Below are 18,077 nucleotides of genomic sequence, written 5' to 3'. Positions count from 1 at the left end.
TGCCTTCAATCTTTCCCAGCATCAGGGTCTTTTCCAGTGAGTCAGTTCTTTGCATCAGGTGGCCAAACTATTGGAGTTTCAGCTTCAACATCAGTCCTTACAGTGGATATTCAGGGTTTATTTACTTTAGAATTGACTGGTTTGACCTCCTAGCAGTCCAAGGAGAAGTCAAGAGTCTTCTCCAACACCACAGTTCATAAGCATTAATTCTTCAGTGCTGAGCCTTCTTTCCAACTCTCACATCCATACATGACTATGGGGGAAAAAATCATGTCTTTTACTAGATAGACCATTGTCAGCAAAGTAATGTCTCTGCTTTTGAATACACTATCTAGGTTTGTCAAGGCTTTTCTTCCAAGGAACAAGCATCTTATCATTTCGTGGCTGTAGTCACCATCTGCAGTGATTTTGGAGCCGAAGAAAATCAAGTCTGTCACTGTTGCCATTGTTTCCCCATCTATTTGCCATGAGGTGATGGGACTGGATGCCATGATCTTAGTTTTTTGAAAATTGAGTTTTAAGCCACCTTTTCCACTCTTTCACCTTCACAAGAGGCTCTTTAGTTTCTCTTTGCTTTCTGCCATAAGGTTAGTATCACCTGCATATATGAGGTTATTGATATTTCTCCCCTGCCATCTTGCTTCCAGCTTGTGCTTCATCCAGCCCGGCATTTCTCATGATGTACTCTGCATATAAGTTAAATAAGCAGGGTATCTATATACAGCCTTGATGTACTCCTTTCCCAATTTTGAAGCAATCCATTGTTCCATGTTCTGTTCTAACTGTTGACTCTTGACCTGCATAGAGGTTTCTCAGGTGACAGGTAAGGTGAACTAGTATTCCCATCCCTTGAAAAAATTTCCACATTTTGTTGTGATCCACACAGTCAAAGGCTTTAGTGGATGTAGTCAATGAAGCAGAAGTAGATGCTTTTCTGGAATTCCCTTACTTTGTCTATGATCCAACAGATATTGGCATTTTGATCTCTGTTTCCTCTGCCTTTTCTAAATCCAGCTTAAACATCTGGAAGTTCTCGGTTTATATACTGTTGAAGCCTAGCCTGGAGAATTTGATGCATTACTTTGCTAGCATGTGGAAAGAGTGCAATTGTGTGGTAGTTTGAACATTCTTTGACATTGCCCTTCTTTGGGATTGGAATGAAAACTGATCTTTTCCAGTCCTGGGCCACTGATGAGTTTTCCAGATTTGCTGGCATGCTGAGTGCAGCACTTTACCAGCATCATCTTTTAGATTTGAAATAGCTCAACTGGAATCACATCACCTCAGCTAGCTTTGTTCGTAATGTGCTTCCTAAGGCCCACTTGACTTTACACTCCAGGATGTCTGTCTCTAGGTGAGTGATCACACCATCATGTTTATCTGAGTCATGAAGGTCTTTTTTTGTATGATTCTTCTGTGTATTCTTGCCACCTCTTCTTAATATCTTTGATTTCTATTAGGTCCATACCCTTTCTGTCCTTTATTGTGCTCATCTTTGCATGAAATATTCCCTTGGTATCTCTAATTTTCATGAAGAGATCTCTGGTCTTTCCTATTTATTGTTTTCCTCTATTTCTTTGCATTGTTAACTTAGAAACAATCTGATATGATGACAAGGATGTAAAACCTGTTGTCATTGCATCCTTTAAATACTTACAGGATTTTTGAGGTAAGTACTTTAGAACTAAAACCCTATTCTGTCACTTCACAAATGAAGAAACTAAAATTCGAATAGTCTCATGCCTAATCCAAGGTCTTTTAGGAAGTCAGTCGTAGAACCTTGATTAGGATCCAGATCCTCTGACTATGTGCTGCAGTCTTTCACATGCATGCTTGGAATAATCCAGCAAACAAAATTCCCAAGTAGAAGTTAAATTTTTCTGCTTTCTGTTAGCATCTAAAAATTAGATATTTTGGCAGATTTCTTAAGTCATTAGCCAATAATCAAATTATAGTTAATCAGAATTTCCCTAGATATCATACTTGCAAGACAGTAAGAAAAGAAAGTCTTATAGGTCTCCTAATTTCTTGGTAACTTCATGCTATCACAGCTAATAGCACCATTGAGAGAAGGAAGTTGTATGAGAAGCTATAAATGCTGTGTAAGAAAATTAATACTGTCCTTGAATGATTCAGTTTCCTTTATCAATTTTTGAAGAAGTAAATTTAATCAAGATGACTATCACAGAAATCCACTGAGCTTTTTGCAAACATTCATTTAAAAACTCATCAAAATTTCACTTCCACTTATTTACTGAACCATGAAGGGACTGTCTGTCTCTTAAGGACCAAGCTCACTAGACACTCAAAAACTTAAACATTAATTGCATTAGTAACAAAGTTGCAAATGGTTTCTGTTTAAAAAAAGAAGCATGTGAATTTGGTACTAACTGGAATTATAATACAAATTATTTTTTTCTCAGTGCTGTTTTCCAAAAATCTTCATATTGATCTTTCCTTACGTTCCCCAAGGATCATCATATTTATTTTACCAGGTGCCCTGACTACCCAAGAGAATATCTGCATTTGAGAGTACCAAAAACTAAGTTCTTCTGAAATTTATGTGAGTGAGAGTCACTCAGTCGTGTCCAACTCTTTGCGACCCCATGGACTATACAGTCCATGGAATTCTCCAGGCCAGAATACTGGAGCAGGTAGCCTTTCCCTTCTCTAGGGCATCTTCCCAGCCTAGGGATCAAACCCAGGTCTCACGTATTGCATATGGATTCTTTACCAGCTGAGCCACCAGGAAAGCCCAAAATATATGTTACACCCCTGAAAGGACCAAATCTAACAATCAACTTTTTGGATTAGGATTAAAAGTTGTTAATATTCAAGATACATTAAGCCAATTTTTGGTGTTGGCATTAAGTTTGAATTAGTTTATCAGAGTGGTGATCCAGTCACTTAGCATAACTAAAGAAAATTAGAAATGGGACACATATACTGTATAGAAGAAAAAGAAAACTGGAATTATTATGAGCACGGGGTGTGAAAGAGGAGTCTCATGAGAGAAGTATGAGGCAGTGGATTCTGAGTACTATGGAGTATGTTACCAGAGATAACAAGAGGAAGAAAAACAAATATGAGTAATCTGTTTTTACACCATCACCATGAACCAACAATTTCTCTGTGATTTGTGACTAAAAAGGATTCTTCAGCCTTAAGATGGGCTCCACACACAAGTCCATATTTATATTATTCACTTGAAACATTTTTTTCTTTTTTTTACTTTCTAACTTATAAGTTGATAATAAAGTCAGAAGTAAAATTTTCAGGTTAAGTCAAGATAAAGTGATAAAATGAATGATTAGGAAGCAAGATGGATGAGAGTTGTTAAAAAATGTACATCTGTTGGGTGCTTAATAATATTTTCATGAATTCAGTACAGCAAAGCAGTAAGCAAAAGAAACCTCATTGACACAGTGTTACCTGAAGTGGTCAGTGTATTCTGGTGTTTTACTCAATTCTCTCATTCATTTAAAGAAGAGATTTTCACTTTATTGTTTCTGAGAAGAATGAGTCAGATGATGACCTGAGTGTTATTTGATAAAATAAGGCTGTACTGTTCAGTATAGTAGTCACTAGGCACACATGGATATTCAGCACTGAAAATGGGGCTTGTCTGAATCAAAATGCACTTTTAAGTGTAAACTATCCATTGAGTTTTGAAGACTTAGTAAGAAAAAAGGTAAAAATAGTGCATCCATAACTTTTAGTATTATATTACATTGAAAATATTATATTTTGTATATGTGGCTAAAGTCAGATATATCATTACAATAACTCTCACCTTCTCCCCTTTTCAGTGTCACTAATTAGAAAATTTTAAATGACATATGACTTGTGTATTTGTGACTGATATAACATTTTTACAAGACAGAACTGCTCTAAGAAATTTAATATTACTTAAATGTGATATGTTTATGCATTGGGTTTGTAAGTTTTTTTATGTTAGTATCATTATAAATGTTCAAATGCTTTACTTTGAAAGCAAACATATATTTGACATTGAAAAATCAAATGTAACTTCCTTCTGTTCTCTTAAGGATTTCTTTGCATGATTTCTTTATATATTTTATTTGGCACAGGCGGGAAATGTTCAGAATACTTCAGCATAATGCTTGAATGAAGAATCGCTAAAGTAAAGGATATCTAGTTTTCTTTAAAGAAGGACACGACATACACTAACCAGTCGATATAGTTCAGTTTAGCAAAGATTTGTTCTATGTCTCTAAATATTGGCTAACACAAATAAATGGAAATTTGGCCCAAATGACCACAAGGAACTCAATGAGAACTTGAAAACAAGTTTCAGACAATGTTAGATTAAACCACCTACTCAATTTCTGGAGAGTATTGATGAACAACTAAAGACAGTGATATCCAGAATGCATGTGGATCCTATTATCTAACCAGCATTCATTAATTTCAAATATACTTGAAATTCTTAGGTGAGGATTGTGGCAGAATAATTCAGTTTTGCCTGTGGAAAAAAACATAATTTTTCACGTTGTCTACACAATTGTCCACATTTTGAAAGTCGTATTCAACAATGAATTTTCAAATAATTTAGTAATTTATTGTTTAGTAATTTAATGCAGATATCAGTGATCATTTAAAATTTTTTTTTTGTATTTCTGTCACATGTGAGATAAATGCTTTTCACCACAAGAGAAAAATATATCTTCTTTTAAGGTCAGAGCATCTTTTTGCATTTTGGTTTCAAGCTACTAACTATATATGACGTGCTGAAGAAATGATGCCTTCTACGGGAAGATCAAATTTAAGTATCAGACCTGCTTGCAAAAATAACTTCAAAAATCAGTTGACAGAAGCATTCTGCCGTGAGACTTTGAGTGTTATTTTCTGCTAGGAAGTATAATTTTAAAACAATGTTTTCTATGGTACATTAACTAACTTTGCTTTATATTTACGGAATTTCTATTTTACTAACTGTAGGCATATGACTGTGATTCTTGCCATGGCAAGACCATCTTATGATAATTTTTGGTACTAATTTTCAGTCATTTACTATCCCATATGTAACATGTTGAACATGTCTTGAAGTTTGAATTAGAATCCTTTGATGACTTATTTGTTTCTGTTAATACAAATTTAAACCTCTGATGTGATAAAAATAGTTATTTACTTATAATCTGTCATGTTTTATAGCGCAGTTAAGTGTGCAGGGACCTAGAACTCTGTTCTCTCCATTTAATGTCGGAGTCATTTTATGCAGGTGCCATTAGGATGCCAAGTATCAAAACTCCTCACTCCATTTATAAAACTGTAAAAAACAAGTGATTAGACTGTCAGCCTCTTAAATTTTGCCATTATTCTTTCCAACACAAGCTCTCTGGGGATCTCAGTGATAGACTGTGTTGTATGCATACCCTGAAGTGTCTGTAGGCAGTCATCTCTCTTCCACCAAATAATTATCCAAAATGAATTCTTTCTGGGTACCGAAATGGGAATAAAAGCACTGAGAATATAGGGGAGAAATGAGGGTCAAGACCTTAATCTGTGAGTTATCTTGATGACAAGAATATTACCTTTCAAAAGTCCATCTCCACTTGGGTGCTGTGTGGAATGATAGATGGTTATTTAGTGTAAAATCTACACATGTTATTATCATACACCCAAAGGACTGAACCCACAGAGCCAACATCTGCGTCTACTACTTAAAAAGACAAATGAACTAAACAACAAATCATATGTTTCTATCTTGAAAACTGATCTTGTTTAAAGGGAAAAAATGTTGGGAACAAGTAAAAACATTTCAAAGTATCTCAGCACTTTCACATTTCACATTTCGTCATACCCCAAATTAGTTTTTAGTGTCTTTCCTACTTCTCATCATAACTTATAAGCAAGTTCTTATTAGAACTTATAAGCAAAAAGAATATGGTGCATTTTAGAAAATACTATTCTATTACCTATTACCCTTCAACAAAGACTATAGATACAAAAAAATATTAAGAACAGTTTATAATTTTGTATTCCTTTTTTTCCTCTGGCCTCACCATTAAAATCAGTATCTGAGGTGGGGGGAGGCGGGGGCAGAACCTGAGAAGGATCAGAAGACAGACAAAATGCTATTTAGAAAATTTAGACTTTTTTAAAACATTATTTGTTCTAACAAGCTAGAGAAAGCAAAGGAGTAATTCTGTGATGGTCTTCAAGTATAATACACAAAAAGTCATTTGAAAAGCTCATTTTATCTCTTCTGGATGGCTTAGGAAGGGTCTGTCTAAAAGTGGTTAATGGATTAGATTTTCCAAGTATTTTCTAGGAAGGTTAATTTATAGCACTGTAATCTATTTTCATCCACTTGCAAGAAATTAAGTATAACAGTGTTCGGTGTAAATGGTCATTTATTAAATATTTTTATTATTAAACAGATTATTGACATTATAGACTATTCTTTTTATTCATATTTCTGGGAAGCTTTCTTCATATTTTTTAAAATATATATTTATTTTTGGCTGTGCTGGGTCTACGTTGCTTCATGGACTTTTCTTTGGTTCTGGCGAATGGAGACTACTCTCTAGTTCTGGTACACATGCTTCTCATTGCAGTGATTTCTCCTGTTGTAGTTGTGGGCATGCAGGCCTTAGCAGTTGTGGCACACGGGCTCAGTAGGTGCAGCTCCCAGGCTCTAGAGCACAGGCTCAGTAATTGTGGCACACAAGCATATTTTCTCCACATGTGGGATCCTCCCAGGTCAGGGATCAAACCCGTGTGTCCTCCATTGGCAGGCAGATTCTTCATGACTGAGCCACCAGGGAAGCTCATTTCATATTTATAATGTAAGAAATGACTGTATTCACCCTGTTTCACTTTTTCATAGCTATGCTGTTGTTTAGTCGCTAAGTCATGTGTGATTCTTTTGCGACCCAATGGACTATAGCCTACCAAGCTCCTCTGTCCATGGGATTTCCCAGTCAAGAATACTAGAGTAGGTTGCCATTTCCTTCTTCAGGGAGTGTTCCTGACCCAGGGATTGAACTTGGAGAAGAAAATGATAACCCACTCTAGTATTTTTGCCTGGGAAATACCATGGATAGAGGAGCCTGGCAGACTGCTGTTCATGGGGTTGCAAAAGATTCAGACACGGCTGAGCAACTAAACAACAAAACAAAGTGATTGAAACCACATCTTCTGCATTGGTAGATGGATTCTTTACCACTGAGCCATCAGGGAAGCCCTTTGATTATCTATACCTTTATGGAAAAAAAAAAAGCCATTCTTTTAAGTACTTTAAAAGCTGATGTATAAATCAAGTTTCTTAATAATTGCCTCTTTTATTTTCCAAACATTGATTCAAAATTAAACTTTCTTAATATATAGATTATCCTAATTATGATAGAATTATGTGAACAATGATATGTATCATTTCCATTTTGTCATCATTTTTAACAACTAAGTTAGTGAAACTTTGTGTTAAATTAACATGAAACTGCTAATGAATACATCATTCATTACAAATACAGTCAGTAAAAAGTGGGCTGGAAAGCCTATAATCCCTACCCCATGCCCCCCAAACACACACACACACACACACACACACACACACACACACACACACTCACCCACTCACACTCACACTCAATTTTAAAAGAAAGGAGGGAAAAAAATCACCTAAAATGTCCCTGCTTCATGATTTTGGTAGCAATCACTGATTTCTCTTTTGAAAGTGATATTTTTCTGTTCATTGGTTGTGACTTTGAGTGAAGTCCTAGAGGACTGTATCAAATTGCTCTGTACTTTTATTTATTTATCTTTCTCTCTCTCTCTCTCTCTGTCTGTCTCTCGGGAGGCATTATAGTATTTTGAAAAGAAATGCGGTTCCTCAATCAAATGGATATAGTTTTTCCACTTGCTTCATGTATAATATTGGAAATAGTTTAATTTTTTTAGAGCCTCTATTTTCCTTTAACTGCAGAGGCAAGATAACTTCATTCTAATCCCTATCAGATACAAGAGCTCAGAAGTAAAATGCCCTTTCAATGTCCAGCTCACTAAATTGCTATGATGATAATCATAGCACAGGTTATTATAGTTGCTTTTGTGGCTGTGGTCATCTTACAGCCCCACAGTTCCACTTCAGCTAAATTTCACTTTAAGGATATGAAGAGCCAGCCAGATTAGGGGACACAGGATTCAAAGTCATTTTATCTCACTGTGATCTGTGCTGTTAAACATACATACAGGTACTTCATGCTTAATGGGACAGTTTTTCCAAATTATATTTTAAAATAGTTTTGATGTTTATTTGTTTTCTGAAAACATGCTGTTGTGTTACCTACATGGCACATTTATCCTTAGCATATTGGTTTGTATATATTTAAACACCAGGATTATTTCAGTAATTAAGCTACATGACCATTTGGCTGAATTTCAGCTTCTTTTAGGAATTTCCTGTTTCTTTGTTTTTTTTTTTTTTTTAATTTTATTTTATTTTTAAACTTTACATAATTGTATTAGTTTTGCCAAATATCAAAATGAATCCGCCACAGGTATACATGTGTCTTTGTTCTGTGTATTTGGTTTAAGCAATAGCCTATTTTCTAGGAATTGCATTTCTCAAATGTAGTAACTACATGCATTATTTCTATGCCTCTTTTAAATTCCTATTATTGCTAATAAAGATAATCTTAATGTCTTAATATTTTATATTCTTTGCATCTAAAATTTAAAGTATTAATTTCATAAACCAAATTGTAGGAAAAAATTACTGCTATATGATTTATAATCACATTACACGTCAATAGATGCAATTACTTATGAATATAAATTCAACATAATCTGTTAATAATTATTTTTAGCCTGAGCTATGTGACTGAACTCACACATGCATTTATTTCTAATTAGTAAAAGGTTCTTTTTCTACCTCACAGAGATTTAAGCCATAAAAGACAAATTGGAAAAAAAGTCACTGAAGTGCGATTCATTTTTCTTAGTACTTGTTGTTGTTATTCAGTCATTCATTCATGTCCAACTCCTTGAGACCGCATGGACTGCAGCATGCCAGGCTTCCCTGTCCTTCACTATCTCCCTGAATTTACTCAACTCATGTCCATTGAGTCAATGATGCCATCCAACAATTTCATCCTCTGTCTTCCCCTTCTCCTCCTGCCTTCAATCTTTCTGAGCATCAGGGTCTTTTCTAATAAATCAGCTTTTCACATCACGTAGCCAAATTATTAGAACTTTAGACTTCATTTTCACTTTTCACTTTCATGCATTGGAGAAGGAAATGGCAACCCACTCCAGTGTTCTTGCCTGGAGAATCCCAGGAACAGGGGAGCCTGGTGGGCTGCCGTCTCTGGGGTTGCACAGAGTCGGACACGACTGAAGCGACTTAGCAGCAGCAGCAGCTTCAGCATTGGTCCTTTCAATGAATATTCAGGAGTGGTTTCCTTTAGGATGGACTGGTTTGATCTCCTTGCAGTCCAAGGGACTCTTGAGACTCTTCTCCAACACCCCAGTTCAAAAGCATCAATTCTTCCACACCCAGTCTTCTTTGTGTTCCAACTCTTACATCCATACATAACTATTGGAAAAACCATAGCTTTGACTAGATGGACCTTTGTCAGTAATGTAATGTTTCTGCTTTTGAATATACTGTCTAGGTTTGTCGTGGCTTTTCTTCTAAGGAGCAAACATCTTTTAATTTCATGGCTGTAGTGATTTTGGAGCCCCCAAAAATAAAGTCTGTCACTATTTCCATTGTTTCCCCATCTATTTGCCATGAAATGATGGGACTGAATGCTATGATCTTAGTTTTCTGAACGTTGAGTTTTAAGCCAACTTTTTCACTCTTTTTTCACATTCATCAAGAGACTCTTTAGTTTCTGTTTTTTTCTGCCATAAGGGTGGTGTCATCTGCATATCTGAGGTTATTGATATTTCTCCTGGATCTTGATTCCACTGTGCTTCATCCAGCCCAGTATTTCTAGCAATGTACTCTGCATATAAATTAAATAAGCAGGGTGACAATATATAGCCTTGATGTACTCTTTTCCCAATTTTGAACCAGTCCATTGTTCCATGTCTGGTTCTAACTGTTGCTTCTTCACCTGTATACAGGTTTCACAGGAAGTGGGTAAGTTGGTCTGGTATTCCCATCTCTAAGAATTTTCCACAGTTTGTTGTGATCCATACAAAGGCTTTAGCTTAGTCAATGAAGCAGAAGTAGATGTTTTTCTGGAATTGTGTTGCTTTTTCTATGATCCAACGGATGTTGGCAATTTGATCTCTAGTTCCTGTGTGTTTTCTAAATCTAGCTTGTGCACCTGGATGTTCTCAGTTCACGTACTGTTGAAGTCTAGCTTGAAGAGTTTTGAGCATTATCTTGCTAGCCTGTGAAATGGGCGCAGTTGTGTGATAGTTTGAACATTTTTTGGCATTGCCCTTCTTTGGGATTGGAATGAAAACTGACCTTTTCCAGTCCTGTATCCACTGCTGAGTTTTCCAAATGTGCTGGCATAGTGAGTGCAGCACTTTCACAGCATCATCTTTTAGGATTTGAAGTAGCTCAGCTGGAATTCCATCACCTCCACTAGCTTTATTCATAGTGATGCCTCCTAAGGCCAACTTGACTACACACTCCAGGATGTCTGGTGCTAGGTGAATAACCACACCATTGTGTTTATCTATATCATTAAGACCTTTTTCATACAGTTCTGTGTATTCTTGGCATCACTTCTTAATCTCTTGTATTTCTGTTATGTCCTAACTTATTTCTGTCTTTTATTGTGCCCATCTTTGAATGAAATGTTCCCTTGGTATCTCTAATTTTCTTGAAGAGATCTCTAGTCTTTCCCTTTCTACTATTTTCTCTATTTCTTTGCATTGTTCACTTAAGAAGGCTTCTTATCTCTCCTTGCTATTCTTGGGAACTCTGCATTAAGTTGGGTATATTTTTTCCTTCTCCTTTTCCTTTCACTTATTTCTTCAGCTATTTGTAAGGCCTCCTCAGACAACCATCTTGCCTTGTTACATTTCTTTTTCTTGGGGATGATTTTGGTCACTGCCTCCTGTGCAGTGTTACACATCTCTATCCATTGTTCTTCAGGCACTCTGTCAGATCTAATCCCTTGAATCTGTCACTTCCACTGTATAATCATAAGAGATTTGATTTAGGTCAACCCCTCAATGGCCTAGTGGCTTTCCCTATTTTCTTCAATTTAAGTCTGAATTTTGCAATAAGGAGTTCATGATCTGAGTCACAGTCAGCTCCAGGTCTTGTTTTTACTGACTATTCAGAGCTTCTCCATCTTTGGCTGCAAAGGATATAATCAGTCTGATTTTAGTATTGACCATCTGGTGATGTCCATGTGTAGAATCGTCTCTTATGTTTTCGGAAGAGGGTGTTTGCTATCTTAGCAAGGCTCTGTTAGCTTTACCCTGCTTTATTTTGTACCCCAAGGCCAAACTTGCATGTTATCCCATTTATCTCTTGGCTTCCTACTTTTGCATTCCACTCTGTTATGATGAAAAGGGCATCTTTTTTTGATGTTCGTTCTAGAAGGCCTTGTGGGTCTGCAAAGAACCGTTCAGCTGAATTCAGCTCTTTTGGCACTAGCGGTTGGGCATAAACTTGGATTACTTGTGGTGCTGAGTGGTTTTCCTTGCAAAGGAACGAAGATCATTGTCATTTTTGAGATTGCACCCAAGTACTGCATTTTGGACTCTTTTTTTTTTTTTTTTTACTATGAGGGCTACTCCATTTCTTCTAAGGGATTCTTGCCCACAGTAGTAGATATAATGGTCATCTGAATTATATTCTCCCATTCCTGTCGATTTTAGTTCACTGATTCCTAAAATGTCAATGTTCACTCTGTTTTTTCCCTCGATGTTCACTCTTGCCATCTCTTCTTTGACCACCAATTTACCTTGATTAATGGACCTAACATTTCAGGTACCTATGCAGTATTTTTCTTTACAGTATCAGACTTTACTTTCACCACTACATCCACAACTAGGCATCATATCTACTTTGGCTCAGCCTCTTCATTCTCCCTGGAGCTACTTCTCCACTCTTCCCCAGTAGCATATTAGACACCTAGTGACCTGGGGGGCTCATCTTTCAGTGGTTGCTCAGACAGTAAAGAATCGCCTGCAATGCAGGAGAACTGGTTTCAATCCCTGGTTGGGAAGATCCCCTGGAGAAGGGAATGACTACCCACTCCAGTATTCTTTCCTGGAGAATTCCATGGACAGAGGAGCTTGGTGAGGGCTATAGTCCATGGGATCTCAAAAAGTTGATCACAGTTGAGCAACTAACACTTTTACTTTTCTTAAGTTCAGTTCAATCACTCAATCATGTCTGACTCTTTGTGACCCCATGGACTGCAGCACGCCAGGCTTCCCTGTCCCTCACCAACTCCTGGAGCCTATGCAAACTCACTTTTCTTAGTACTATATATATTTGGAAGCACTAAAAAGTCAGAACACTGCTTAAAATTATACTGCTTATTGGAACATGCAGGACTATTTACTAATTTACATTATATTTATTACATAATAAGTTAAGTGTTATGATTCTGTGGGAAACACAGCAATATACTAAGAACTCTGCTAGGTCTTTTGGGTGCTGTAATACAGTAATAGTTCATAGACTTCTAGGAACAACTAACAGTTTTTGTTTGCTCAGAATTTGGCGAGTGCATTCAAAGGTCTGATTCATTTGAAATGCTCTAAATCAAATTAGAAAACAACCTTTAGCAAAATACGTAACATCCACTTTGCAGACTTCTGTTTAAAAGTTCTACATGTTTAAGAACCACTTCATGTGATAATTTTTTTTCTGGTATTGTTCTTACAACTGTGAATATCTGTGAAAATGGGCAACAGTGTCAGTGGCATGGCTGGCCTCCAGAACCATCACTCACTTCATGCCAGCCTGAAGTTTACACTGCCGTTAAAATGGGCAGTTTCACAGTTTATGAAGCTCTTCCTCATACATCCTTACTTCATCGTCACAACAACCCAGTTGGGCACATGTAGTGAAGGTTTGTATTTTCTGCCTGTCCACCATCTCAAAGCCCTTCCTGTCTCAGGGAGAACCATGATATACAATGGATGAAAATAGGGCTCTAGACTCCCCCGTGAAATCTAAGGAGGGCAGTCCTCCTCAGCAGCTCAGGGGCTGTCTTGTGTCTGTGATTCAGCCAATGAGATGACCTTTCCTGAACGTTTCCCTGGAAATGAATAAGCTCAGAGCCTCTAAGAAGAGTTTAAGTTCATCCCCACCAGGGTGGCTGCCACTGAGGGTTGAGTCTGAGGTAGTGGGATCTGCTAGGCTTCAGAGTCCAGGGCCAGCACACAAAGCCTGGGTGTCCAGACAGAACTTCTTTGTTTCTGCCCTTTTTCCCCAAGATTTTCCAGTCTCTTCCCTCAAGTAACCATCTCACATCTTCTCATCCTTATCATTTTTAATTTAACTAGAGTATGTTTTAGTTGTTTGCAGTTCACAATACAGGTGATTTTAACAAGTATTGCCATTCCCAATGTATAGATGAAGAGAGTGAGCCTTACTGAGTTACTTGAATTGTAGTTACATAGAAACTACACATCTAGACCCCGTCACTTCTACTTAAGAATTGTTTCTTTCACACCACACTGTCTTCCCAGTTACCTTCAGTGGCCTCTGCAGGTAGTGAGATGGGTTTTCCTCTCTGTGTCTCCTTGTTTGAGTGCTTAATCCTATTTCCTGTTTTAATGCTTGTCTGCTTACTATCAAATGTGCCTAGACCCTTGAGCATCTGGAAGACAAGGATTGCATTGTAGTCATCATTTTCTCTCAGAGGTATACTGGAGTGCTTGGGTTCATAGTCAATGCTAAATAAAGACTCCAATAAATGAATGAGCAACGGTGTTCATAAACTATTCAATTAATTGAAAACACAATAATGGATTTGAAGTTGATGCTGAAAGTATAACACTGATCTTTTTAAAAAAAACCACTATATTTTTTTGCCAATCAAAAAATTAAAGTATTTTTTGGAAAGTAATTTGCCTTGAATATATATGGATATTCACGTAGTAAGCTCATATACCATGCCTGCTATTTGCCAGGCTCTTATTACAGAGATACACAGGAATTAGTCTCCTCTTTAACAAGTTTCGCAGGCTGATGAGAGAAACAAATGATTCTGTAGCTGAGATCATGGAACTGTGGGAAAAAGAGCTGTGGTAATCTGAAGAACGATTAGAGCAGCAGGCCCACTGTCAGCAGTCATGGGAACGACTAAAATGGCAGGGAGATGCAGCTCTGGGCAGGATGCTGTGCACATCAAAGACAACAGCCAGAGCCCTTTGAAAGCTGGAGAAAAGCACAGTGTGTTTGTGCCTTTGCAGAATGTTGTGAGATTTGCTTTAAAAAAAAAAGTTACCTATAGTCTTATTCAGAAATAATTATTCTTAAAAAATTTATAAGAAAAACTTGTTATCAAACTTTTGATTAATTTGAAATTGCTGTGTGCCATATCAATAAGTAAGACTATATTTTATTTGGAATTAAGGTGAAATAAAGATAGATCTGTATCTTTCCTTAAGCATTAAAGCCCAATACAAAAGAAGAAACAAATTCATGTATTAAAAACATAAAAGGCTATAAAATGATATATTTGTAGGTATATAATATATATATATATTATGTATACAAACTAGGATCCACATTTGTTAATAAAATTTCCATTCTTTACAAATTATGCACATCGGTAGGAGAAATGCTTAACTTCATAATGCTTTTTATTGTTTGCAGACAATTACTACGGTACCCCAAAGCCTCCAGCAGAACCAGCACCATTATTATTAAATGTAACAGACCAGATACTTCCTGGAGCCACTCCAAGCGCTGAAGGAAAACGAAAGAGGAATAAATCAGTGAGCAACATGGAGAAAGCAAGCATAGAGCCTCCTGAGGAGGAAGAGGAAGAGAGGCCTGTGGTCAATGGAAATGGAGTAGTAGTGACACCAGGTTAGTCATTTACGTTTGTCATAGGTTCATCAGTTCTTCTGGAAATAGCTGAATATATATTATATCTGTGTTCATATATATTGTCAGTAATGCCTAACGCGGCTCCCGATGGGAGCCGCGTTAGGCATTACTGACAATATATATAGTTCATTCATATATATTTTTTCACATTTATTTTCAGGTGTGTATGTATGCATGTGTGTGTGTCTGTGTGTATATGTACATATGTATGTGTATATATATATGTATATATGTGTGTGTGTGTGTGTATATATATATATATATAATGTTTACAGTTATCTTCCAGGAGAGGATTATGATATCAAATGGGAAGGATATGATTCTTGTGTCTGAATTTATTAGTTTAAATTTTGGTGTATCTCGCAATTTATTCAACTTCCTCTATTTCTGGTTTTACTCATACAATTTTAGTGGCAATATGGTGAGTAGTTTGGGGCTTCCCTGATAGCTCAGTTGGTAAAGAATCCACCTCCACTGCAGGAGACCTGGGTTCAATTGCTGGGTTGGGAAGATCCCCTGGAGAAGGGAAAGGCTACCCACTCCAGTATTCTGGCCTGGAGAATTCCATGGACTGTGTCCCAAAGAGTTGGACATGACTGAGAGACTTTCACTTTCAGTGAGTGGTTTAAATCTTAGAAGGTGTTATAAGTCATGAATACGACTGTGTCACATTGTGAAATATTTTTTGTTAGTTAATATTAGATATTAATTAGATATAGTTATCCTTATAAACCTTACTATACTTTCAGCTCTGTGAATAGAGGTTGTGTCATGTGATTTAGTTAACAACGTCAATGAATACAGTCCACAGAATAACTGAAGTTACAAAATGTCCATGTATTTATCCTTCCACCTTTATCACACAATCTGGCAATTTGGAGAAAGCATCTTCACAATTGATATCATGAAGGCAATTACCTTGAACAAGGGAAAGATATTATCCCTTTAATTTATTATCTGTCATATCCTTATATAAAAAGTATTAGACAGATATAAAGTGTGTTTGTGCAAGGTAGGCATTTGCAATTTCCTTATGCTTGTTGCTAATGTAGTACAAAAATTTATTTATAGTATAGATTTTTCATAATCTTATTCATAATAACCAAAACTAAACTATGACATTCTCTTTGCCTGTAATCTTGGAAAAAGTTTCTAAAGTTTTGTTTTACTTATTTGTTAATAATGGCATATCATTATTTTAATGGGCATTGAAAGTCTAAGAGCTGTGTTAAAACCATTGAAAACAATGTTAATACATGTATCTTGCAAACATTATTCTTAAGATATTTCCTACAACTACTTTGATGTCTATACTTTTTACTTATCACTATGCTGCTTCTAGGAGAAGGAAATGGCAACCCACTCCAGTGTTCTTGCCTGGAGAATCCCAGGGACGGGGGAGCCTGGTGGGCTGCCGTCTACGGGGTCGCACAGAGTCGGACACGACTGAAGGGACTTAGCAGCAGCAGCATACTGCTCCTATAGCAACATATTATTTGAATTTTCATGCCTAATTATTTTTTATCAAAGAAAAGTTTCATAAGCCTAATTTTACCTTCATTTTCCATAATATCTGTATAAATGTTCTTCGTTAAATATAAGGAGACCAAACATTCAATATGTGTCAATCAAGGTATAAAACCTTAGAAAATGGTTTCATTTTGGTTAATGTATGAGGATAGCTTCCTCTATTAATATATTGGTTAAAAAATTATTCTCTGACCCCAGCAATCATTGATTTCTGGGTACAAATGCTAAAAATCAGTTTAGGTACATAATGTAATTTATTTACTGTAAATGATCTGATAATTTTCAAGTACTTAGATACCATCTCTTTTGATTTTTGATTCTGAAATGTTTCTGTCAAAATATTTACTTTTCATCATGTAGTGGATTTAAATTAAGTTGATAAGACATAGTTTCCTTAGTTGAACTTTGATATGAAAAGCACAACAATTCAGCTAAGTGGAAGAAAATAATCACAAAAGAAGCAGGAGTTGGATGTCAAAGAGCAGTTATAGGATTTCTTACTGATTAAAACCTTATAGATAAAAATGTAAAATATATGGCCTTGATAAGGCCCAAATCATTGATTTCTGTTCCATTTATATTCTGTTTAGGGCAAATCAAATGAAACATTCTTGACATACAAATTCTCAGACTAGAAATTTATTTTAACTTGAGGGCATAGTGAATCTGGAAAGCTCCATCCCCTTTTATTCATACCTTAGACATGAGAAATATTTTGTTTTGCTTTTTATGACTAGGATGTTTTTAAGGCTCCAGGTAAAATGGACTGATTTGAACTCTTCTTAACTAACACTAGCCTTGTAACTGTCTTTGGACATCTGAGCCTGAAAATAACAGAGAACAACTATGCAGGCCAGCTTCAGGATATCTGAGTAGTCAACAGATGCCACAAACAGTTCCTCTGTGAACCTGGTATAGCAGTGGTCTTATACTACTTTTTCTTTCTTATTATGGGACTTGAAAGGTAGGAGAAAACAGCCCCAAACCAGAAAGTTGTTTCATCATCCTTTATTAGAAATCCTTTGCCAAGTCCCATTTTTGAAGGGTCTCTGTTTTTCTTTATGTTTATCCAAGAGAGTTTTTAAGATAAAAAGTTTCAACAGGGATTTTAAGATAAAACTTCTTTGCCCCCCTCGTATATACATTTACCATTTGAATCTCATCACCATTTGAACCTCACCAACTCTTCACCATTAGACCCTCATCACATTTTTTCCAGCACAGGGTCTTTGTTGTGCCTTTGTCTTCTCCCCATATACATTCATTGGATTCAGGACACTTCAAATAATATTGAGAAAATTGTTGCTTACATTTTAGTTAACACTGCCCTGTAGGAGCCTATAATAGTAATTAATATCAGACCTCAGTATAGAGCATAAATAATATAATTAATGAGATACATTTGGAAAAGGAGAAAGTTTACTGAGGTAACTTTATTCCATTATAAGTAAAATTGATAATAATGGTAATAAATAATATTAAATAATTAATTTCTTTTGGATCTTATCATGTGCTAGGAGCTCCTTAACCTCAT

General features: G+C 36.2%; 1 protein-coding gene across 22 annotated transcripts in view; it reads left to right on the top strand.

The window, feature by feature from the left end:
• MAGI2 (membrane associated guanylate kinase, WW and PDZ domain containing 2) overlaps window positions 1–18,077 on the top strand; it is a 1,472,356-nt gene that overhangs the window by 916,685 nt on the left and 537,594 nt on the right. For all 22 annotated transcript variants that reach the window (XM_086397095.1, XM_086397093.1, XM_086397091.1 and 19 more), the window contains one exon: window positions 14,777–14,992. In XM_086397095.1, coding sequence (XP_086253221.1) covers window positions 14,777–14,992 — 216 coding nt within the window. The remainder of the gene's footprint in view (window positions 1–14,776; window positions 14,993–18,077) is intronic.

The sequence above is a fragment of the Bos grunniens genome, chromosome 4 (genome assembly GCF_055505025.1).
Source record: "Bos grunniens cultivar Pamir isolate PY7600 chromosome 4, Bosgru_T2T1.0, whole genome shotgun sequence".
Taxonomy (NCBI): domain Eukaryota; kingdom Metazoa; phylum Chordata; class Mammalia; order Artiodactyla; family Bovidae; genus Bos; species Bos grunniens.
This window is presented reverse-complemented; position numbering and strand designations above follow the sequence as displayed.